Source organism: Gossypium arboreum, chromosome 11 (genome assembly GCF_025698485.1).
Source record: "Gossypium arboreum isolate Shixiya-1 chromosome 11, ASM2569848v2, whole genome shotgun sequence".
Classification (NCBI taxonomy): Eukaryota; Viridiplantae; Streptophyta; class Magnoliopsida; order Malvales; family Malvaceae; genus Gossypium; species Gossypium arboreum.
In genome coordinates, this window is record NC_069080.1 from 110,540,581 (window position 1) to 110,565,837 (window position 25,257).

General features: G+C 37.3%; 1 protein-coding gene and 1 pseudogene across 2 annotated transcripts; both read right to left on the reverse strand.

The window, feature by feature from the left end:
• Positions 1-5,305: 5,305 nt before the first annotated feature.
• LOC108466648 (germin-like protein subfamily 1 member 14) lies at positions 5,306-6,288 on the reverse strand. 2 transcript variants are annotated; one of them, XM_053021914.1, is made up of 2 exons: positions 6,141-6,288; positions 5,306-6,056 (listed from the first exon to the last, which is right to left on the reverse strand). In XM_053021914.1, exons 1-2 carry the CDS (start codon positions 6,256-6,258, stop codon positions 5,467-5,469), a joined length of 708 nt encoding a protein of 235 aa, XP_052877874.1. In that variant the 5' UTR covers positions 6,259-6,288; the 3' UTR covers positions 5,306-5,466. The 2 variants fall into 2 exon arrangements, with proteins under 2 accessions (XP_052877874.1, XP_017622521.2); XM_017767032.2 differs by having other exon boundaries at positions 5,306-6,020; positions 6,135-6,288.
• Positions 6,289-13,164: 6,876 nt separating this feature from the next.
• LOC128283937 (protein argonaute 4-like) lies at positions 13,165-23,313 on the reverse strand (annotated as a pseudogene).
• Positions 23,314-25,257: the final 1,944 nt, after the last annotated feature.

The following is a 25,257-nucleotide window of genomic DNA, read 5'->3' on the forward strand; positions in this document are numbered from 1 at the left end:
TCCCCGTCGCGTCGGATTTTCATTGGATAAACTAGCTGAATTGTACGTTTCTCAGATTGTGAGATTACACGGGGTACCGATTTCTGTGGTGTCGGATAGAGATCCGAGGTTCACCTCGCGATTTTGGAAGAAATTGCAAGAAGCTTTAGGTACCAAGTTGCATTTCAGCACCGCCTTTCACCCCCAAACCGATGGTCAATCCGAGCGGATAATTCAGATACTTGAGGATATGTTAAGATGTTGCATCCTCGAGTTCAGTGGTTCATGGGAACGGTACTTACCTTTGATTGAATTCGCTTACAACAATAGTTTTCAATCAAGTATTAAGATGGCGCCTTACGAGGCCTTGTACGGGCGTAAATGCCGTACACCATTGTTTTGGACCGAGCTCGGTAAGAACAAAATTTTTGGAGTGGATTTGATTAAAGATCTTTGAGCAAAAGTAAAAGTAATCCGTGAAAATCTGAAGATAGCCTCCGATCGTTAGAAGTCGTACGCGGATCTGAAACGAAAAGACATTGAGTATCAAGTGGGAGATAAAGTGTTTCTTAAAGTTTCGCCTTGGAAAAAGATACTCAGATTTGGCCGTAAAGGCAAATTGAGCCCGAGGTTCATCGGGCCATATGAGATATCCGAACGAGTCGGTCCGATTATGTATCGTTTGATTTTGCCCCGAACTTGAAAAGATTCACGACGTCTTTCATGTTTCGATGCTTCGACGCTATAGGTCTGATCCGTCGCATGCGTAATTAGTCCATCGAGGTTAAAATTCAAGCCGATATGAGTTATGAAGAAGAACCGATTCGTATCCTAGCTCGTGAAGTGAAGGAGTTGCGAAACAAAAGGGTTCCGTTAGTAAAAGTGTTATGGCTCAAACACGGATGGAAGAAGCTACTTGGGAACCCGAGAACTCTATAAAAGAGCGTTACCCAAACCTATTTACGGTAAGATTTTGGGGACGAAAATTTCTTAAGTGGGGGAGAGTTGTGACAGCCCAAAATTGACCCTAGTCGGAATGTGGTTTCGGGACCACAAAACCGAGGCATAAAAATAATTTAATATTTATTTTATTGCCTATAACATGTGTTAACTCATGTGTGACATTTTTGATGTTTTAATTTAGAGTTATAAATGTGAATTTCACTAGAAAGGACCTATTAGAAAACTTTGAAAGTATGATGGGGAAATGTATGATGACTAATTAAAGCATGCATGCAAAACAATGGCCTTGCATGTCAAATACCCTCTTTTTACAAGTGATGGCCGGCCATGACAAGGGAGTATGGGCTAAACATGTCATGAAACATGTTTTGTTGGTGCATTAGGGAGAAACAATAAACAAATAAGTATGGGTAATAAGGAAAGAAAAAAAAAATGTGTGTGTGAGTGAAACCCCCCCCATTGCCGTACATGGAAGAAAAGAAAAGAAAAAAATTTTGCTCATCCATTTCATTCTCTCTTGATCGAAAATACTAGAGGGAAGGAGGAATTTTGCTTCATGCTTGGGTTGGAAGAGGATTAGGAAGAGGTTTGGCTATATTTGCATCAAGATTAAGGTATGTTTGATGTTGTGCCATGAGATTCATGCATGTTTTTGGTTGCTAACTTGATGTTCTTATTAGCCCATGGTTCAAATCTTTGTTATATCATGGGGATGGTATTTGGCCAAGGTGGATTTTGAGTTAATGCCATTGCATGCTAAATATGAAGCTTGATGATGATACATGTGATGGTGGGTTGAGGACTCTTAGATTTTCTTTGAGCATTTTTGAATGATATACTAAGTTCTTTGTGTAATTATGACCAAAATTATGGTGTTGTGATGTATTCGCCATGGTACATCCCCAAGTGTGATTTATGCTCTTTGCATGGAGAGTAAGATTTGTGTTTCAAATCATGTTCATGTTTAGTTACAATCAACTTGAGATTCGGCTCTAGCATACATATATGTATATATGTTTGAGCATGATGTATTGGTATGACGTATATACTATCTTAAGGTATATACTTACTTATGATGATGTTTTGGTTATGAAGGAAATGATAGATGTGTATTGAGTTACAATATGGAAAGGTATTAGTTAGTAAAATGTATGCTGTTTTGTGTGGTAATAAGTGCATAAATGGCCTCAACATGGACATGCATATTCGCCACATGAAGGAAATTGGTGTGCATGTATTCGGTTAGAGGCAACCATATTGAAGCCTTATCTTGGCTTAGATTGTTGACTAAATGGGTAATAAGTGAGGATGGTTGCGAATATACAAACATACATATGCATGTGTAATTGAATTATGAATGTTTAGCAAGATGGTTAAACTAGTTGATTTATTGATTAAGCTCAAGGAGTTAAAGAAGGAGAATCAAGCAAGGGAAAGACGAAGGTCATCGAGTAGCCGACTTGGACTATTTTACCCAACACTAGGTAAGTCATTAAGCATATATTTGATATTGCTTAAATGATTGTAATATCTATGCAATTGTGTTTAATGAAATGAAATATATACAAATGTATGTGTATGAAAAGATGATGTTGTTGAACGTAAAAGAGATAGTGAAATGTGTAGGAAGTATGCTTCGGCACTAAGTGTGCGAGAAATAGATGTGTACGGTGACGAGATTGGCACTGAGTGTGCGAGCTTGTAATGTACGGCACTAAGTGTGCGAGTTGGGACTATATGGCACTATGTGTGCGGGCTTGAATCACGTGGCACTAAGTGTGCGTGATTGAGTATTAAGCACCATGTGTGCGAACTCTACATATATCTCCGAGTGAATATTTATATGGAGGCGTGACTCTATCGAGATGAGTATGGACAGCGGAAAGAGTAAGTACCTTGAGTTCATGGCTAATAGATGCTATGTTCATGCTCGGGGTGGAGTGGTAAGATTTAAATCTATGTGATGATTTCAATTGCATGATTGTTGCGAAATGAAATGATGTATGGAAATTGCTTCAAATATCCTATTGAATAGTATATGAAATGTAAATGTATGACTTGGTATGAGATTGATCCGAAGGATCTAAGGAACTATGGTATAGTTCGGTATGGCTAGAACACTTGGCCTTGTTTCATTATTTCATTTTATGATAATGTTATTAATGGATGGTCGTGGAATGCTTATGACTTCTGAGTTATAAACTCACTCGGTGTTTTCTTGTCACCCATTTTAGGTTCCTTGGGCTCGTCTCCTTTTGGGTGTTCAGTGAATCACAACTAAGTCATCACACCGCGAGCAATTTTGGTATTGTCTTCTTAGTCGACTTAGGAGAACATTTGGCATGTATGGGCTATTTTGTTTTGTTAAATTTTGGGTTGTAAGCTTTAAGCCATGTGAAAATGGCCTATGTGGTCGTTTGAGTGGGATGCTAGAATCCATAGCCACGAGTCTTAGAAACCTTAATTTTGATAAGGTGGCCATAATTTGTGTCATGTATGATGGATGATTAGTAAGGCTAAGGAAGGATTCATGAAATTGGCATAGTCTACTGCAGTAACTGTTGCGGACAGCAGCGGTGATATGAGATCGAAAAATCACTAAAAATAGTAGAAGTGGAATTAATTGCTAAAAAAATTACGTACTCGAAGCTTGATGGGTCTATTTTCATATGGACGAAACGAAACGATCATATGAGCTGTATTTTAAGATATATTCAAGATTTCGGGAGATAGGGCCAGAACGGTTTCTGGATTCTATGTTTCGACTTTGAAAATTTACCATAAATTATCCAGAAATAATTAGAATTCATGCCTTATATGTGTAGATTCCTATCTGAGTCTAGTTTCTATAGAAACAAACGGCATCAGTATTGAAGCCCTGTACAGGGAGATATCCAATTCGTAACGCACAAAGGTCAGTGTAGTCGATCCCTACAACAGGGGAGACTTTAACTAATAAACTGTACTAATTTTCTTGACCAAAAATTCTAGAAAAAAATCTGTAGATGGATATATGAGTCTAGTTTCAGGGAAAAATTACGAAACTGATTTTTGAGTTGTAAAACTCAAGTTATGATTTTTGAAGCGACTAGTACACAGATTGGCAGCTTGTCTGGGAAATTCTCCATAAGTGGTTTGAAGTCTGTTAACACCTCGTGTTCGACTCCGGCGACGGTCTCGGGTTCGGGGTGTTACAGGAGAAGTGGCTTTCTCTATGGTGTTTTGAGTGGCTAATGAGATAGCTCACTCTTTGGCAAAAGCAACATGCTTTAGGGGTGTCATGTTTTCTAGTTTCTAGTAGTGATGGAGTGGTTCTTTCATTGTTAATGTAATCTATTATAATCTAGTTTATGTAATCCAATGTTGCTTTTTTAAGGTGTGTCGAATTGCATTGTTTGATTTGGGGAGTATGATAATTAAGAAATTACCTTTCAATGAAAAATTTGTAAATTTAAAGGAAAAAAAAACATTACTTGCTTATGTTCCTATAGTCGAACTTCATGCAGGATTGACCTAACCTTGCATTCCAAATAGAAACTTCTTGCACCAATTAATGCTCATACTTGCTTATGTTCCTATAGTTGAATCAGCTAAGGAATGGTTGTCGCTAAAGTGCTCAACAATTTTTCTTCTTAAGTGGCATACGGGTACATAATAAATATAGCTTAAAACACAAGAAAAGAACAAGTCAAATCATTAAGGAAACTATTTAAAAACATAAAAAATAAAAAGTATATATAAGTTTTAAAAAAACTATTTAAAAATAAAAGATAAAAAGATGTTTTAAAAACTATTTTAAAAACATAAGAAATGATAAAATTTAATGCTATTTAAACTGGACTAGATCGATTGGGTCAAGAACTAGTTAGGGTATCGATCCGATGAGAGGTAAAAAATTAGTTGACCTGCAAGTTAGTATGAACTAGTTAAACCGGGCTAAAAAATCAGCTGAACTGGAGGTTAATTCGTTTTTTATAAAAAAAAAATTTATTTTTCAAGAATTTATTTGCTTTGAATCGATTGGATTAGTTGTTCAGGAAATCAATTGCCTTGATCAATTAGAAATCAGTTCAAACCATTTTTTAGCTCAGTTCAAGCAGTCTATACCAATTTTAAGTCAACTGATTTTTTACGTCTTGTCGGCCTAATATCCAACCGGTTCTCACTCCGATCAGTCGGTCCAGTCCAGTTTAGATAACATTAAATTTTAAATTTTTTATATTTAGCATCATTTGAAAGAGTTTTTTTTTTTGAATTTTTATATTTAAAATGCAAAGAATTCTGATCTTGCCATAAAAAATGAAAAATGAATATAAATTATTAATCAAACAAAAAAAAAAGTAAGTAAAAATAGCAATAACGAAAACAATAAATTTCATTACTTAACAAAGAAGCTTACAGCAACATAAGCAAATAATTTTTATATTTATTCTTTCCAAAAAAAAAATTATTATTGTAGAAAAGGAAACAAGTCAAAGATTATTGCAAACAAATTGTGAATTTGAATCCAAATTGAATTATACCCTAATTGTTAGCCCACCAGAATTTTGACTGAAGATTTTTCACCACATTCTTGTCCAATTGGAAAGCCTTGACGAGAAAATCGGGATTGATGGGTGGATTTGATCCAAACACTGCATTTGCTACGGTAATAACACCAGGATTCTGGCTACTCAAAGCAGCGAAGGCAACGGCATTGGTTTTCCCCACATTGAATTGAAAGTGAATGAGACCAATTGGGAAAACAAATACATCTCCAGGGTATAAGACCTTGGTAATGAGACGATTATCGGTGTTGGATGTCACGAAGCCAACGTAGAGTGTGCCCTCCACAACGACTAGGATTTCGGTGGCACGAGGGTGAGTATGAGGGGGGTTTAGGCCACCATTTGGTGCGTAATCAATTCGAACCAATGAGATGCCAAGAGTGTTAAGCCCTGGTATTTGAGCAACATTAACTGGAGTAACAGTCGATCCCACTGGATTTGATGTGTTTATGGGGATGTTGAGCCCTGAATAGTAAAAGTCTTGCGCTTTAGCAAGCTTTGGGTCCTTGCAGAACTTCCCATTAACAAACACTGGTGGAGACGAGAAGAAGAATGTTATAATTTCATGTACCATGCCATGAAGAGGTTGTAGAATGTTTTATTTGAAGGTCAAGTTTAAGAAGAAGAGATAAAAACAAAACTTACCAGCATCCTTGGGGTCATTGATGGCTACGCAGAAATCTTGGAGAGGACTAGGATCAGATGCATAGGCAAATGGGGAAGCCAGAGCCAAGAGACAAAATATTAGGATGAAATGGGCAGTTTTCATTGTGATAAATGGAATTTTGATTGCTTTGGAGAGGATGAGGAACTCTGCTGCAGAACATGACTATTTATACATTACAGTCTTTGAGCTAGTCTATGTTTTTCCATTTCTGATGAATTGTTCTTCAACTACTACCCTTGTCTCTTCCCACTTCCAATGCTTACATCAGTATCATTGTCATGGAAGTAGTCAAATCTGTAATTAAATTATGTCTTTTGTATTACTTAATACAACTTGGTCCATTCGAACGTTGACTTTAGGAGATATCCACCATTTCGTTTCTTCCATATGAAAATAGACTCATCAAGGTTCATTTACATAGCTTATTCACTATTTAATTCCATTCCTACGAATTTTGGTGATTTTTCACATTCGCGTCACTGCAGCTGGCAGCATCTGTTTTAAGGTAGGTCTTACCTATTTGGTAGTCTCCATGAACCAACTAGTCTTGCCATACATAGGTTCATATATGATCATTTTAACCATGCCAATGGCTGATCATATGACCAACATTCCCATTTCCAAGCCATAGCCACATCATGACACCAAATATATACATACAAACCACAATTATTCTAAGTTCATGTTTCCCGAGCCATTTTCGATGGCCAATACTTACATCACAACATATTTAACAAACAAGGGGTAGTCCTATAATGCCATCTCAAGTTCAACCAAAATTTATACCAAAATGGAGGCTTGATAGTGTGGATGACTTACTTAACGATCCCAAACCGTTTTTTAAATCTAGAAAACCGGAGCCAAAAGAACGGGTAAGCATTTTTATGCTTAGTAAGTCTCAAGGAATATAATCAACTCTAATTACAGCAATACATTCACATAACCAAATGCATCATTTCATTAATACAATTCACTTCACACTTCATCATTATATAATTTCACAAAGTATCAATCAATTCAATAACTGAAATTCATTAGTCGATTGAGAATGTTGCTCAAACATGTCGACTTTCCAATGCACATATAAACGATTTCATTCTTTGGGCTTTTGAGTGTACTCATTGAATTTATTACAGCAACCAACACTCACCTCCAGCCCAAGATTCTTCGAATATAACCGGATATAACCATGTGCAAAATGCCTTGTCTTAGCCGGATAGAATGTCTCCCAAATGCCCGGTCTTCCCGGATGTAGCCACTAGCACAATTGTTTCGGTCTTAACCCGGATATAATTTCCAGCATAATTGTCTTCGGATTTAGCCCGGATATCATTCAATTTCCCATGAACACATACATCAATTATCATTGGACATACATAATTCATTTTTATTAAGGCTCAAACGCAATTATAGTCACAAGCATATTCGCCGGACTTAGCCCGTAGAATTCAAATACTCATGCATACATAATCAATAATCAATACACATCCATACTTTATTTCACATAATTCAAGTAGGGTCACCTTGAGGACTTACCTCGGATGTTGTCGAACGGCTTTTTTCGCTATTCGATCACTTTCTCCTTCCCTTGTCCAATTGTGGCCCTAAGCTCTTGAGCTAATTCAAACAAATTCAATTTATTAAAACCTCATTGTGCTAGCTTATGGCGAATATGACAAGGAGTTTAAATGGTCATATGGCCACCCTTTAGCTTGAATACACAACGGTCATGCACATTTTATACTACATCAAGCAATTCAATACAATTTATTCGAGCATCAAGGAAATGCTAAGGCCTTCAATAGGCTACCCAACAATATTCATGTACATGTTGAGGTCAATTTTGCACTTAATACCTCACAAAACAGCATGCAATTTACTAATTAATGCTTTGCACATTGTGGCCCAAAACTTATAATATAGCATCAAGCACTTATATGTGTTAGTAATTGTGCTTGCAATTTCCAAGCATTCTTCCACATCTTCTTCTTTAAACCAATTTATTCATCACTTAGTTCATAACCAAAACATAATGTGCAATCATATATATGCATATATGAGCGTGGCAATTTCAAGGTGTCCATAGCCATCCAAAACACAAATTTTAACTAACATGCAAGAAGCATGAATCATGCTCAAGAATGCATCATGGAATATGACAATCATGCTCCTTTTCAACTTCAATCATGATAAAACAAAAAGAAAGCTCAAAATCTTACTCATGAGTAGACAATCCATCATTGCATGCCATCATCAAGCTTCACACTTAGCATGCAATGGCTTTATCACCATAACAACTTTGGCCAAATGCCATTTCCATGGCATAACAAAGATTTGAGCCATGGCTAACATGCACATCAAATTAGCAACCAAAACATGCATGAAACTCCCAACACAACCTCATACATACCTTACTCTTGTTGCAAGTTTAGCCAAATTTCCTTCTAGATCTCTTCTAAACAAAGAAAATGAAGCAAAATCCTTCCTTCTTCCTTAGTATTTTCGGCCAAAGAAGAGAAAAATAGGTGAACAAAATTTTTTCTTTGCTTCTCTTTCACTCACGCAAAGGGGGGAAGGATGAGCAAATTTTGATTTTTTGTTTCTCTTCCTACATGCTTAATTTTTTATCATTTATCACATCATGCATTAACAAAACATGTCATAACATGTCTTCCTTGCCCATATTCCCTTGTCATGGCCGGCCACTATACCATCCTTGGGGAAATTTGACATGCAAATCCCTTATTTTTGCATGCATGCTCAACTAGTCATCACACATTTCCCCATCATACTTTCAAAGTTTACTACTAGGTCCTTTCTAGTGAAATTCACATTTATAATTCTAAATTGAAACATCAAAATGTCATACACAATTTAACACATATCATAGGCATCAAATTAAATTTTAATTATTTTATGCCTCGGTTTTGTGGTCCCGAAACCACATTCCGACTAGGGTCAATTTTGGGCTGTCACAACTCTCCCCACTTAAGAAATTTTCGTCCCCAAAATCTTACCGTAAATAGGTTTGGATATCGTTCTTTCATAGAGTTCTCGGTCTCCCAAGTAGCTTCTTCTATCCCGTGCTTGAGCCATAACACTTTCACTAGCGGAACCCGCTTGTTTCGCAACTCTTTCACTCTCGTGATAAGATACGAATCGGTTCTTCCTCATAACTCATATTAGCTTGAATTTCAATTTCGATGGACTAATCACGCATGGATCGGATCTATAGCGTCAAGCATCAAACGTGAAAGACATCGTGAACCTTTTGAGTTCAAAAATCGCGATATGCCACCGGATCGACTTCGCTCGATATCTCATATGGTCCAATGAACCTTGGGCTCAACTTGCCCTTATGGCAACTCGAGTATCTTTTCCAAGGCGATACCTTGAGAAACACTTTATCACCCACCGATACTCGATATCCTTACGCTTCAGATCCGTCACGACTTCTCGACGATCGGAGGCTATCTTCAGACTTTCACGGATTACTTTCACTTTCTGCTCAGATCCCTAATCAAATCCACCCGAAAATCTTGCTTTCACCGAGCTCATCCAAAACAATGGCGACGGCATTTACGATCGCATAAGGCCTCGTAGGTGCCATCTTAATACTTGATTGAAAGTCGTTGTTGTGTTAATTCAATCAACGGCAAATACCGCTCCCATGAACCACTAAACTCGAGGACGCAACATCTTAACATATCCTCAAGTATCTCGAATTATCCGCCGGATTGACCATCGATTTGGGGTGAAAGGCGGTGAAATGCAACTTGGTACCCAAAGCTTCTTGCAACTTTTTCCAAAATCGCGAGGTAAATCTCGGATCTCTATCCCACACGATAGAAATAGGCACCCTGTAATCTCACAACTGAGAAACGATAATTCCGCTTAATTTGTCCATTGAAAATCCAGACGACGGGACAAAGTGGGCCGACTTAGTCAATCGATCTACCACGACCCAAACCGCATCCTTCTTACTTGTCGACAATGGCAGTCCGGATACAAAGTCCATTGTGACTCGATCCCATTTCCACTGTATCGTGATTGGTCAAGTAATCCAAGGCACCGATGTTCCGCTTTCACTTGTTGACATATTAGACATCTCAAACAAAGTCGAGATGTCTCGCTCATACCATGCCACCAAAACCGACGCTTCAATTCATTGTACATCTTCGTACTCTCGTGGATTGCCATTCGCTACAATGGGCTTCATTCAATTATCGAAATGAGTTCAATTCTTTGGGACACAGACGACTTTTGAACCTCAAACAATCGCATCGCCGATTTCAAACTCCGAGTCCTTGTTCGAACACATGCAGCCTGCTTTGCAACCAACTCGCGTTGACTTTCTCGAGCTTCTCGAATTTGTGTGTCAATAATGGTTTGGCTTTCAATTCAGCCACTAACACACCGTCGGATCGGATGCATAAGTGCACATTCATCGCTCAGAAGTGAATAACGATTTACGCTCAAGGCATCCGCAACCACATTCGCTTTCCGGTGATAGTCAATGATCACTCATAATCCTTTAACACTCGAGCCAACGCCTTTGTCGCAGATTTAAGTCTCTTTGGGTCATCAAATATTTGAGACTTTTGTGATCCGAGTATACATGGCACCTTTCACCAAATAAGTAATGTCGCCAAATCTTTAAGGCGAATACGATGGCAGCCAATTCGAGATCATGAGTCGGATAATTTTTCTCATGTGGCTTTAATTGCCTCGACGACAGGCCACAACTCGACCTTCTTGCATTAATACGCAACCTAACCCAAGTAGAGAGGCGCTATAGATGACAAACTCTTTGCGGACTCGGGTTGCACTAGAATTGGGGCTTCACAAATAAGTTTTCATTGATCGAAACTTTTTGGCATTTCTCCGTCCATTCGAACTTAACGCCCTTTTGGAGTAGCCACATCGGCGTGGCTATCGTTGAGAAGCCTTTTACAAATCGTTGTAATAACCTGAAGCCCCAAAAGTCTCGAACCTCAGAATATTTCTGAGGCTTCCAATTAAGTATGGCTGAAATTTTATTCGGTCGACTCAATACCCGATGCGATACCACATGACCCAAGAAGCTAACCTCTCTTAACCGTAACTCACACTTGTAACTTAGCATATAATTGCTTGTCCCGTAAAATTTGCAGACTAACCGCAGTGTTCAAGATGTTCGGTCTCATTTCTTGAATAGACCAAGATGTCATCAATGAACACGACTACTAATCGATCCAAATATGGTCTAAAGATCCGATTCATTAAATCCATAAATACCGTAGGGCATTAGTGAGCCCAAACGGCATCACTAGGAACTCATAGTGACCATATCTCGCTCAAGGCGCCTTGGGCACGTCCGAATCTCGGATGATCTATTCCACTCTGCTTAGGAGATAAGATCTATAATTTTAGCCTGTTACCCTACTGCTTAGGGGGTTAAGGCGAGTCTTCGATCTACTCCACTACTACTTAGGGAGATAAGATCTGCAAATTTAACCTGTTACCCTACTGGGGATTAAGGTGCTGAATTTTGTAATTTTCAATCAATCTTGCTACATTGTCCACTGGGGAATCCACTTGTAGAATTGATTTCCTGGAATTTATGCTTATGCCAAATAATTAAGATGACATGATCGAAATGAGTCAAATGCTCCTAATTAGACATATTATGATGCAAAATGTTTATGAAAATAACTCCTATTTCAGACGTCATCACTCATTCATCTATCGAGCTTCCCACCTCATTCTTCTCAACATATCAATCATACTCTACTTGAATGCCTTTAATCTTCTCCATTAATTTGGTCTACTGTACCATTCCCTGAATGTTACAACCCACTGAAGATGTTTATAAAATGATCCTTTCTTAAGATCAATATTGCTTAAAAAGTCCAACCACCTTTTGGACTGAAGAAGAAAATCTCTCGAGTATCTCCAACCCATACATATAGGAATTCCTTAAACAATTGTCTTGTTTCAGTTTCTTGTATTATCTAAAAATTTCCAGAGTAATATGCAAAACTTCGTTTGTGAAGATATTTTAGTTTATCTATCATTATTTCAATGCAACATGCTTTATGAATAATGGGAGACAAATAAATTGATCCTTAGGATAATTAGATTTGGACAAATTATTGGAAGGAATGCAAAAAGATTAACCTGAGAACATATCTTTGAGAAGAAAAAGAATCCAAAGATAGTAAATAGGACAAAAATCAGATGCCCCAGATATCGCCGCTTGAGCGTATATACACCAGATCCATGAAGACTTTCTTGAGTTCAACATGTGTTTAAAAGATCCAAAGTAATTTGTTGATGCCTCGATATGTAACATACTTCACTTCTCGTCGAATCCGGTATAGCAAGGTCACTGCATGACTTTCCAAATTTTAGCTGCCCTTTCGGGTTTTCAACTCAAAACCCCTTTGGTCTCAAGGCGCCCTTTACGGGTTTTCACCTTAGCCTCTCCATTTTTTTTTCTTTTTTCTCTTTTTTCTTTTTCTTTTTTTTTTCTCTTTTTCTTTTATTTTTTTGCCTTTTTTTTTGAAATAGAAGTCCCAAAGTGCCCTTTGCGGGTTTTCACCTTGGCTTCTCTTCTCCTTCAGACAAAGTACTCCTTGACCGAGTCTGAATTCACTGGATCAGATAAATTCTTCCTATCCATTTCTTGACAAAATCAGTGCACCTCTAGAGAAATCCCTCTTCGCAACATATGACTATTCCCAATTCGGCATCCTTTTGTATGGGAAGGATCTCTTTCAGCACAAGGTTTCCTTTATGAAATTCTTTTGGATGAACCTTTTTTGTCATAAGTCTGTGTCATCCATTCTTGGTACATTTGCTTAGGATGAATACTTTCAAGTTAAGTTTACTAGAGGTATTCAATTCTTGACTCCATCAAAGCTTGGAGGAAAAATCTTGATTCATAAACCCATGAGAAAAGGATTGCCCCAGCAGCAGTCCTGGCTGTTGTTTGTCAAACCCTACAAAAAGTTGGTTCAATGATTCTTAGCAGACAAGAATGAAGTTGCTGACTTTATCCTTCAACCTAAAAACCTGAGGTACAGAGATTACTCCCAGAGCATACATCCCACCATGACTCGATGATGTTTCTGAAGCATCCCTAATCTTCATAAATTGCCCCCAACTGTGAAGCTGCCAAATGAGCGTAGCAAATAGGAGCCACAAAAATATAGTCATGGTGCTATTTTTGTAACACCCTTACCCGCTTATGTCATCGCGGAACAGATACAAGGTATTACCGAACATAACACATACCATTAAACATAACCGAGATATAAATATGTCATCCAATTTGATAGTGCATCGTATAACATATGTCTTGAACAATATTAGCCAACTTTAATGGCTTGTACAAAGTAGTGGTCGAAAATCTTGAACTAATATTTTAAACCTAGACAAATATGACACGTAACAAAATAATTAAGCCTACTATACATGCCATAATTCAAAACGTTTAGTTCAAATACCCTAAAGTATGATAGTGCGGGTAGATCTTCACGATCCTTAACTCCCGAGCAAGTTGGAGGACACTATAAGACAAAAGAGAGAAACAAAGTAAGCTTATAGCTTAGTAAGTAAGTATGTAAATACTAATTAAAGAATCTAACATGTTTACACAACAATTCAAGTATATCTCCTTTAACTTCACTATTCATTCCACTTTGATTAAGCTATCTCTGTTGCGTCATATTCACTAAATAAATCATAACTCGAGTTACAAAACTCGAAATTCAAATCCGTAAAATTTTTATAATTTTTGCTAATTTTTTTCTATAATTTTTGGTTCAAATTGATTAGTACAGTTTATTAGTTAAAGTTTCCCTATTACACATTTCGACCGATCGACCTCTGTTCACTACTGAATTGAATTTCTCTCATTACACAATTCAAACAACCTCAAGTCTATTTCATTTAAAACTAGTCTCAATAAGGAATTTATGCATGTAAACTATATTTCTTAATTTGCTTTGTACAATTTTTAATGATTTTTCAAAGTTGGAACAGGGATCACGTATTCATCTGAGCAAGTCACATACAATTGTAAATATCTCAAAATATAGAATTCCTTTGCTTGCTCTGTTTCTTTTACATGAAAGTAGACTCATTAAACTTTAATTTCACTTCTCATTCAACTTCTAATTATATTCCTCCTATTTTTGTGATTTTTCAAAATCACGCCACTTTACCATCTAAAAACAATTTTAATGCTAATTTCACTCTTTCACACATTCTTTATGCTAACCTCATTTTATCTTATATATGTATGTACCACAAATCATTTTCACCACATTTCATTCACCAAAAGTGTAGGTCCAAACCACAATATCACCACAAAACCATCCCGTTGAATAATTCGGATCAATCCTCGATATTTAATGGTTTCAGCACACAGCCCCACCATCATACTTCGTTTAGTTCGGCTCTCTTGTACACATGGTGAACACTTAGTACCACTCATGCGACCTAACCGATTTGTCTCGTAGCTCTCTTGTCTACATGGTGTCCTTCACTTGGAATCACGCATGCGACCTAGCTACATTTATCTTTCACGTAGCTCTCTTGTCTACATGGTGTCCTTCACTTGGAATCACGCATGCGACCTAGCTACATTTATCTTTCACGTAGCTCTCTTGCCTACATGGGATACATCTCGTATCACACATGTGACCTAGCTACTACTGGGTGTCTCGTAGCTTTCTTGTACACATGATGTGCAACAAGATCATACATGTGACCTAGCTACGCTCCTCTATTTCATTCGATCTCTCAGAATGTTCAACCGGATCTCTCTCTATATTTATTTCCATTCTTCCAACAATGATTTATATTTTAACATCAGCTAGTATATTTATATAATAGGCTGAAATATAAGAATGTACATGAAATTATTGTAATATTTACATGCAAACTTACCTTGGTGCAAAATGTGGAAATTTTGCAATTTAGTCCAAAACTTTTTCCTTCCCCGCTCGAGATCAATTCGCGTCTTTCTTGATTAATGAGCTTGAAAATTGAAGAAACCCTAGCTATGGAGAGAGGAGAATTCGGCAGCAACTAAGGAGGATGATGATCAATTTTGTGTTATTTTTCCCATTTTATTTCATTTAATATCCAAATGACCAAAATGCCCTCCTTACTAAACTTTCAAAAATTCCTTCCATGTCCTAATTTTGTCCATGAACTTAAAATTGGTCAAATTGCTATTTAAGACCTCCTAATTAATATTCCAAAACAATTTCATACTAAAACTTCCGGATGCAAATTTTGCAACTTATTCGATTTAGTCCCTACTTTCAATTTAAGCACTTTAGGCATAGAATTTCATCACGAAATTTTCACACAATCATGCAATCATATCATAAACCGCAAAATAATTATAAAACAATTATTTCTATCTCGAATTTGTGGTCACGAAACCACTATTCCGATTAGGCCCTAATTCGGGTTGTCACAATTCTCCCCCCCTTTTGAGATTTTCGTCACCGAAAATCTTACCGGTAAAGAGGTTTGGGTACTATTTCCTCATAGCTTCCTCAGGTTCCCACGTAGCCTCTTCTATCCCATGTCTGTGCCACAATACTTTCACTAAGGCTATACTTTTATTTCTTAACTATTTAACTTCTCGAGCCAAAATCTTTATTGGTTCCTCCTCATAGGTCATATCCGATCGAATCTCAATTTCTGTTGGGGAAATCACATGTGAAGGATCAGAACGATAACGTCGCAACATTGATACATGAAACACGTTATGAATTCTTTCTAACTTCTGCGGTAAGGCCAACCGATATGCCATCGGTCCAATTCTCTCAAGAATCTCAGACGCCCAATAAAACGCAGACTCAACTTGCCTTTTCGACTAAATCTCGAATCTTTTTCCATGGTGACACCTTCAAGAACACTTTATCACCCACTTGAAATTCAATCTCTTTTCTTTTTAAATTTGCATATGACTTTTGTCGATCCAAGCGACTTTCAAGCAATCCCGAATTACTTTTATTTTCTCTTCGGTTTCTTTAACTAAATCAACTCCATGAATCTATTTCTCACTAAGCTCGGTCCAATATAAAGGAGTCCGACACTTACGACCATACAAGGCTTCGTGACGGTGCCATTTGTATACTTGATTGATAAGCTGTTATTGTAGGCAAACTCAATCAAAGATAGATATTTCTCCCAACTACCTCCAAATTCTAAAACACAAGATCTAAGCATATCTTGAGTACCGGATTACTCTTTCCGTTTGACCATCTGTTTGTGGATGAAATGCGGTACTAAAGTTCAATTTTGTACCCAAAGCTTCTTGTAACTTTTTCCAAAATCTCGAGGTAAATCTTGGATCTCTATCGATATTATAGACATAGGTACTCCGTGCAACTTCACAATTTCAGCAATATATAATTCGCTAATTTATCAAGTGAGTAATCGGTGCGTCTTGGTATAAAGTGGGTGACTTTGTTAATCTATCAACCACTACCCAAACAAAGATCCTTCTTTTTAGGAGTTAAAGGCAAACCGGTTACAAAATCCATGGTAATCTTGTCCCATTTCCACTCGGGCACCATTACTGGTTGAAGTAATCCACAAGGCACTTGATGTTCAAACTTTTACTTGTTGATGATCAAACACTTGGTTACAAATTCGAAATGTCCTTTTCATACCGCCACCAATACTTCTTTAAATCATTATACATTTTGTGCTACCAGATGAACTGATAAACAGCCATTGTACGCCTCATGTAATATTTTCGAATCAATTTATCGTTTTCGACACATATCCTGTCTCAAACATCAAACAGTCATCCGGTCCAACTCGAAAATCTGAGTCGAATCGATTTGCATTGATTTCTCTTGATCCGCAACTCACTATCATTCTTTTGAGCATCACAAATCAACTGGAGAAATAATGGTTTAGCTCTCATCTCTGCTAAGATTGACCCATCATCAGACAATGTTAACCCCGTGTTCATGGCTCTCAAAGTAAAAAGAAATTTTCTGCTCAAGGTGTCAGCAACTACATTTGCTTTTCCGGATGATAATCAATCACTAGATCATAATCCTTTAATAATTCAAGCCATCTTCATTGCAGATTCAAATCCTTTTGATTCATCAAGTACTTCAAACTTTTGTGATCGGTAAAATTTGGCATTTTTCACCGTACAAATAATGTCGCCAAATTTTCAAGGCAAAACAACAATGATCGGTTCCAAATCATGTGTAGGATAGTTCTTCTCATGCGGTTTTAACTGTCTCAAAGCATAAGCTACCACTTTACCCTCTTGCATCAACACACATCCAAGGCACATCAACGATGCATCACTATAAATTACGAACTCCTTTCCGACTCGGTCAGTACTAAAATTGGTGCTTCATCAATCGTGCTTTCAACTTTTCAAAACTTTGTTGACATTTATCATCCATTCAAACTTAACATTCTTTTGCAACAACTTAGTCATAGGAGAGGCAATCATCGAAAATCCTTCAACAAAACGTCTATAATACGGCTAAGCCTAAAAGCTTCTAACCTCGGATACATTCTTGGCGGTTTCAATCAACGATCACGAAATCTTGCTTGGATCCACCCGAATACCATCACCTGAGACTATATGCCCCAAAAATCCGACTTCACGAAGCCAGAACTCACTTTTACTAAACTTGGCAAACAGTTTCTTTTCTCTCAAGATCTGCAATATAGTTCTCAAGTGTTCGGCATGTTCAGACTCATCTCGAGAATAAATTAAAATGTCATCTATAAACACTACTACAAACTTATCCAAATATGGCCGGAAGATCCGATTCATTAAGTCCATAAATATAGCTGGAGCATTTGTTAAGCCAAAAGGCATCACAAGAAACTCATAATGTCCATACCTTGTCCTAAAGGCGGTTTTCGGCACATCTGACTCCTTAACTCTCAGCTGGTAGTAACCAGACCTCAAATCAATCTTTGAAAACACTGTGGCCCCCTTTAACTGATCGAATAAATCATCAATCCTCGGCAATGGGTACTTGTTCTTTATAGTCACCTTATTAAGCTGACGGTAATCAATGCAAAGTCTCATTGAACCATCCTTCTTCTTTACGAATAATACAGGAGCACCCCAGGGAGAGAAACTCGGTCTCACAAATCCCTTGTCTGTTAACTCCTGCAACTGAGCCTTCAATTCTTTTAATTCAGTCGGAGCCATTCTATATGGAGCAATCGAGATCGGTGCGATGCAAGCAACAAATCAATGGAAAAATCTATCTCTCTTCGAGGCAACCCGTGCAATTCCTCCGAAATACATCTGAAACTCACGACTATCGATCGATTCAAATTTCGGTTGAGGCAACTCAATATTCATTACATAAGCGGATAAGCTTCACACCCTTTTCTCATGTATTTACGTGCGGACATGTGCGAAATCACCATAGGCAATTTATTTGATTCATCTGTTTCAACCCACGAATTTCTCCATTTTCACATTTCAACTCTAGTGTCTTTTGTTTACAATCTACCTTAGCATCATACAATGTTAACCAGGTCCATTCCCAAGATAACGTCAAACTCACCAAATGGTAACACATCAAGTTGGTAGGAAAAGCAGTGACCTTGAATCATTAATGGGCAATTCTTGCAAACCTTGTCAACTAGCACATATTGGCCTAAGGGTTCGACACTTTAATCGTAAACTCGATAAATTCAACAGCAACTTTTTATTGGATACTAAATTCATGCAAATATAGGAATAAGTGGACCGGGATCAATCAATGCAATAACAATAGTATCATAGAGAAAATGTACCAAGAAAGACATCGGAGATGATGCATCTTCTCGAACACGTATAGCATAAGCTCTAGCAGTGCTCGAGCTTCGATCTTCCGTTAAATCTTTCATCACAGTCTTACTACTAGTCCCACCTCCGGTATTTCTCGGTGGTCTACCTCTACTAGCGGTGGTATTCATCTAGCACTCAAATCTTTCTTCTTTAACTTTCTCCGGACAATCTCTAATAAAATGCTCATGAGAATCGCACTGAAACAAGCTCGCTCGGTCCCCAACACTCACCATAATGTTGCTCGCCACATTGTCGACACTCGGGCTTTCTAGGTCGCACATTACCCACACTTGCCACAAGTAGCTTGAGCTTTAGACCCGAATATGCTCTACCACGATCTCTGTGAATCCCCAATTGAAACTGTCATTCGAGGGTTTGTCTCTTTGGACCTCTTTGGTTGAGATTGAAATGGTTTGCTTATCTGTCTTTTTCGACATCTCGAGCCTCAATAGCACTTTTCTTCTTTCTTTGTTCAATTCTTCACTTTAAGAGCTCGATCAACCAATACTACAAATTCTTTCAACTCCAAAATTCCTACAAGCACTTTAATATCCTCATTCAGCCCATCTTCAAATCTTCTACACATAATAGCCTCGGTGGACACACATTCTCGGGCATACTTGTTGAGTCTTACAAATTCGCGTTCATACTCTGCTACAAACATTTTCCCTGCTTCAATTCAAGGAACTCCTTCCGTTTTTGACCAATAAATCGTGACTTATGTATTTCTTTCTAAATTCTTCCCGAAGAAATCCCAAGTAACTTTTCTTTTGGCACCATGCAACCAAAGTCTTCCACCATTAGTAAGTCAATCTCTCAAAAGTGATACAACACACTTTAAGCATTCCTCGGTGTACATGAGAGCTCATCAAATACACGGGTAGAATTTCAAGCCGAATTCCGCTTTCTCGGGATCATCATCGACCTTTGCTCTAAACTCTTGACCCTTGTTTTGAATCTTGTCAACCGGAGGCTTGTTCATTCTTACCAAATCTATACCTTGAGCAGCTAAAGGAATCGTCTGAGGTATAGGAGGGGGTGGAGGAGGTTGAGCATTTGGATTTGCTCGAATAAATTCAATATACCAATTGTTCATCATTTGGAGAAAGGCATCCCGAGCCTCATCTCCTTGTCTCAATGTCTCAGGTCTACTTTCCACAGGCGCGGTCCCTTGTGCGGGAGCCGGCGCATTACTAGCAGCATCATCAGCCACAGTTCCTTCAGGATCCATTACTATATTAAAACAAAACACAGTTTAGAATAATCAGGAGTCACCACACTATCACAATATTTTTATGGCATGTATAGCTAGACTTTTACACACACTTTATTAGTCCGAGAACCGACTAAACCATAGCTCTGATACCACTAAATGTAACACCCCTTACCCGTTACCGTCGCCAGAACAGGATACAAGGTATTACCAGAACATAACACATACCATTAAACATAACCGAGATATAAATATGTCATCCAATTTGATAGTGCATCGTATAACATATGTCTTGAACAATATTAGCCAACTTTAATGGCTTGTACAAAGTAGCTGGTCGAGTACTGTAACTAATATTTTAAACCTAGACAAATATGACACGTAACAAAATAATTAAGCCTACTATACATGCCATAATTCAAAACGTTTAGTTCAAATACCCTAAAGTATGATAGTGCGGGTAGATCTTCACGATCCTTAACTCCTGAGCAAGCCGGAGGACACTATAAGACAAAAGAGAGAAACAAAGTAAGCTTATAGCTTAGTAAGTAAGTATGTAAATACTAATTAAAGAATCTAACATGTTTACACAACAATTCAAGTATATCTACTTTAACTTCACTATTCATTCCACTTTGATTAAGCTTTGTCTCTGTTGCGTCATATTCACTAAATAAATCATAACTCGAGTTACAAAACTCGAAATTCAAATCCGTAAAATTTCCCAGAATCTAGACTCATAAAGCTTTTTGCTAATTTTTTCTATAATTTTGGTTCAGCCGATTAGTACAGTTTATTAGTTAAAGTTTCCCTGTTACACAGCTCGACTGATCTGACCTCTGTTCACTACGAATTGAATTTCTCTCACTACACAATTCAAAAACCCTGAAGTCTATTTCATTTAAAACTAGTCTCAATAAGGAATTTAGGCATGTAAATTATATTTCTTAATTTGCTTTGTACAATTTTTAATGATTTTTCAAAGTTGGAACAGGGGATCACGTATTCATCCTGAGCAAGTCACATACAATTGTAAATATCTCAAAATATAGAATTCCTTTGCTTGCTCTGTTTCTTTTACATGAAAGTAGACTCATTAAACTTTAATTTCACTTCTCATTCAACTTCTAATTATATTCCTCCTATTTTTTGTGATTTTTCAAAATCACGTCACTGCTACCATCTAAAAACAGTTTTAATGCTAATTTCACTCTTTCACACATTCTTTATGCTAACCTCATTTTATCTTATATATGTATGTACCACAAATCATTTTCACCACATTTCATTCACCAAAAGTGTAGGTCCAAACCACAATATCACCACAAAACCATCCCGTTGAATAATTCGGATCAATCCTCGATATTTAATGGTTTCATATGACCCCCACCATCATACTTCGTTTAGTTCGGCTCTCTTGTACACATGGTGAACACTTAGTACCACTCATGCGACCTAACCGATTTGTCTCGTAGCTCTCTTGTCTACATGGTGTCCTTCACTTGGAATCACGCATGCGACCTAGCTACATTTATCTTTCACGTAGCTCTCTTGTCTACATGGTGTCCTTCACTTGGAATCACGCATGCGACCTAGCTACATTTATCTTTCACGTAGCTCTCTTGCCTACATGGGATACATCTCGTATCACACATGTGACCTAGCTACTACAGGGTGTCTCGTAGCTTTCTTGTACACATGATGTGCACTCAGCATCATACATGTGACCTAGCTACGCTCCTCTATTTCATTCGATCTCTCCAATGTTCAACCGGATCTCTCTCTATATTTATTTCCATTCTTCCAACAATGATTTATATTTTAACATCAGCTAGTATATTTATATAATAGGCTGAAATATAAGAATGTACATGAAATTATTGTAATATTTACATACAAACTTACCTTGGTGCAAAATGTGGAAATTTTGCAATTTAGTCCAAAACTTTTTCCTTCCCTGCTCGAGATCAATTCGCGTCTTTCTTGATTATGGAGCTTGAAAATTGAAGAAACCCTAGCTATGGAGAGAGGAGAATTCGCAGCAACTAAGGAGGATGATGATCAATTTTGTGTTATTTTTCCCATTTTATTTCATTTAATATCCAAATGACCAAAATGCCCCTCCTTACTAAACTTTCAAAAATTCCTTCCATGTCCTAATTTTGTCCATGAACTTAAAATTGGTCAAATTGCTATTTAAGACCTCCTAATTAATATTCCAAAACAATTTCATACTAAAAACTTCCGGGATGCAAATTTTGCAACTTATTCGATTTAGTCCCTACTTTCAATTTAAGCACTTTAGGCATAGAATTTCATCACGAAATTTTCACACAATCATGCAATCATATCATAAACCCCAAAATAATTATAAAACAATTATTTCTATCTCGGATTTGTGGTCACGAAACCACTATTCCGATTAGGCCCTAATTCGGGTTGTCACACTTTTGATACATATAGGATAGAGAATGAACAAACTCTAGTAGATCATTAGCCGAAAACTCAGCATGGTCTAAGAGAACATAATAGTGGGTTTGTCTCGTGATTCCAATCATTCTAGCATGGGTACCAAGGTAAAAATCATTGTTCTTTGGATGACATACTTTGTTGTCAATGACAGTACCATGTATCACATTGTTAGGAGATCCCTACTGAAAAAACTTGGTATGATGGTTTTTTGTACAACAATAACCACAATCTTTAGGGTTCCACTTCTCGTCAAGGAACTTGCAAGCCTCAATAACTTAATCAAAACTTGATTGAATTGAGACTCGCTAACCCCATCCCTGAAATTAATGATTTGATCAGGTTTCCTCTTCCCTGAACTTGTATAGAAGTCAAAGAGAGCTTCCTTCATGATACCGTCATCCACTTTGTCAGAAACTGGTTTTGAAGAAAGAATCTATCATTTTAAGCTTTAGAGACTGTGACGGCCTGATGCTCCATAGCTGGAAATCAATAGCCACTACCTGGAGCTAACCATCGCAGCTATTGACGGCACATCAGACTGCTCAGGAAAGCCAAACAATGCACCCATTCCAAGGATGATGGTTGAAACCTTTGAAACAACTGGAATTGAAGGTGTTTGCCCCAGCGTAAACATAAAGAGTAGGCGGTAGTTTCTTATGCCAATTTTTACCAGTCTCGGTCATCTTCTGTAATTTGTTTTTTTTTTCTTTTCTTTTGGCAACCTTTGTTGTAATGTGGTATGGCGCATTATTTTTGAAAAGACTGCAAACTTTTAGCATTGTGCAGTTATATATAATCTCTTTTTCTTTTTTTTTTCCTTTTTTTTTTTTGAGATGGATGACTTTTGACTTTGTAATATTGGCATATGAAGCTATCTCCCCTCCTAATGGAGCAGTTGACGTCCACAAAAATGAGTCATTGTTAGCTTGAAACTTTTGACGACCTCGGGCCCATAACATACATGCCCCATAAGTCTTGACTCCCTTAAATTTGGCATTCATTGTACAACTGATGCGATCCCTTTTCATGGTGGACCAACAGTGTCCCAAAACCTCATGTTTATCCTGGAAATTGCAAATCATCCTGCATGCGTCTTTGGACCACATTTTTGAATTTCCATAATAGTCTCAACAAGGTCTTGTTTTGTCTCCTCAGCTAATTCCAATTTCGTAATCTTTCCTTCCTCTAAGCCTATATTTCCTACCACCACTTCATGGGGTAAAAACAATTTTCAACAAATTCAGAAACAAGTCACAATTTCTGTCACCTTCAAAGTACTGAGATTCCTCTAAACACATATCGCACTCAAAAGGAACTCTGAATCTGTAGTATCGTTGCTCGTGTCATTGATATCTAGGGATCTATGATAGGCACACAAAAGAATCTACAAGGAATAAATGAATTCAAAAATGACTATTTACATGAAATGAAAATTTAAAAAGAATGTCAAAGGTCAAAAGAATCAGAATGAAAGAATATTTACTCGGATGAATAATAAAAGTATGTTTTATTGAAAATAAAAATGTCTGAACATGAGCCCACTTCTCAAAAGGAATCTTATTACTCCTAGGATTTAGAGCAACAAGAGTATTCTGAATATTACTCCGTAAAATTCCTAAAGATTACAAGAAGTTCTTCTGCAGTCCAATTGTTTAAAGAAATTCCCAGTTCGTAAGGGCGAATGCCTTCAAGGTTTCTTTGTTCAGTCCCTTCCTCATGTATGACATTGATGGGATGATTTTCATTTCCAAACACCCCCTTCTCTGGGTAAGCTATCCCTCCTAACACAAAAGTCGAGGATATGTAAGGGAACGTAGTTAATTCCTATTCAGCTTTTTTTTCATTCAGTCGTGGCCCTCTTCTCTCTCCCTCTTTTTCTTTCTCTTTTTAATAACTTTAACTAATTAGGGTCTTATTATAGATTTAAATGCATTTGATGTGATGCAATGCAAATGTATGAATGCAAAAGAAAAAGGAGATGTTGATCTTGAATTCAATTCCATTAGAATAACTTTTCTAAAAAATAGATTTCTTTACATGAAAATAGATTACATATGCGATCTTGCCCTTCATAGTCCAAGTAAACGCTGATCTTTTCTTCATGTTCGAATCCTGTAAATTCTCCAAAAGATACCTTTGCTAGCTCCTTGCTGCTTAATCTGAGCCTCGATCTCTTGCTCGTTTATCTTCATGATACTCATCAAAAAGTGCCGGCTCTTGGATAATCTTCGTTGGCAATTAAATCAAGTCATGTATTCCTTCGTGGACTTCTGGCTTTCTCTCGTCATGCTCTTGGATAACCTTTGTTGGCTTGAATCTTTGGCAATTACATCATGTATACCTCCATGGACTACTAGCTTTCTCTCGTCGTGTTTACTTGGACTATATTCAGACGACCGTACTATAATCTACTTTATCAAGAAATTTGTTTCCTTATGACAAACTATTCTATTTAGGAATCGAATTTCAAATCAACACCTTCTTTTCTTTGATGTAATGTAATGCAAATGCATGAATGCAAAAAGGTATCGATCTCGATTCAGTTTCATTTTAGAAAAGGTTATTTAAGGAACAAAAA

Excerpts from the sequence above, each read along its gene's own strand:
- LOC108466648 (XM_053021914.1), bottom strand. The coding sequence starts at position 6,258 with ATGAAAACTGCCCATTTCATCCTAATATTTTGTCTCTTGGCTCTGGCT. Across the intron at positions 6,057-6,140 it reads AGCCATCAATGACCCCAAGG|ATGAAATTATAACATTCTTC; the intron begins ATGCTGGTAAGT and ends ATGGCATGGTAC.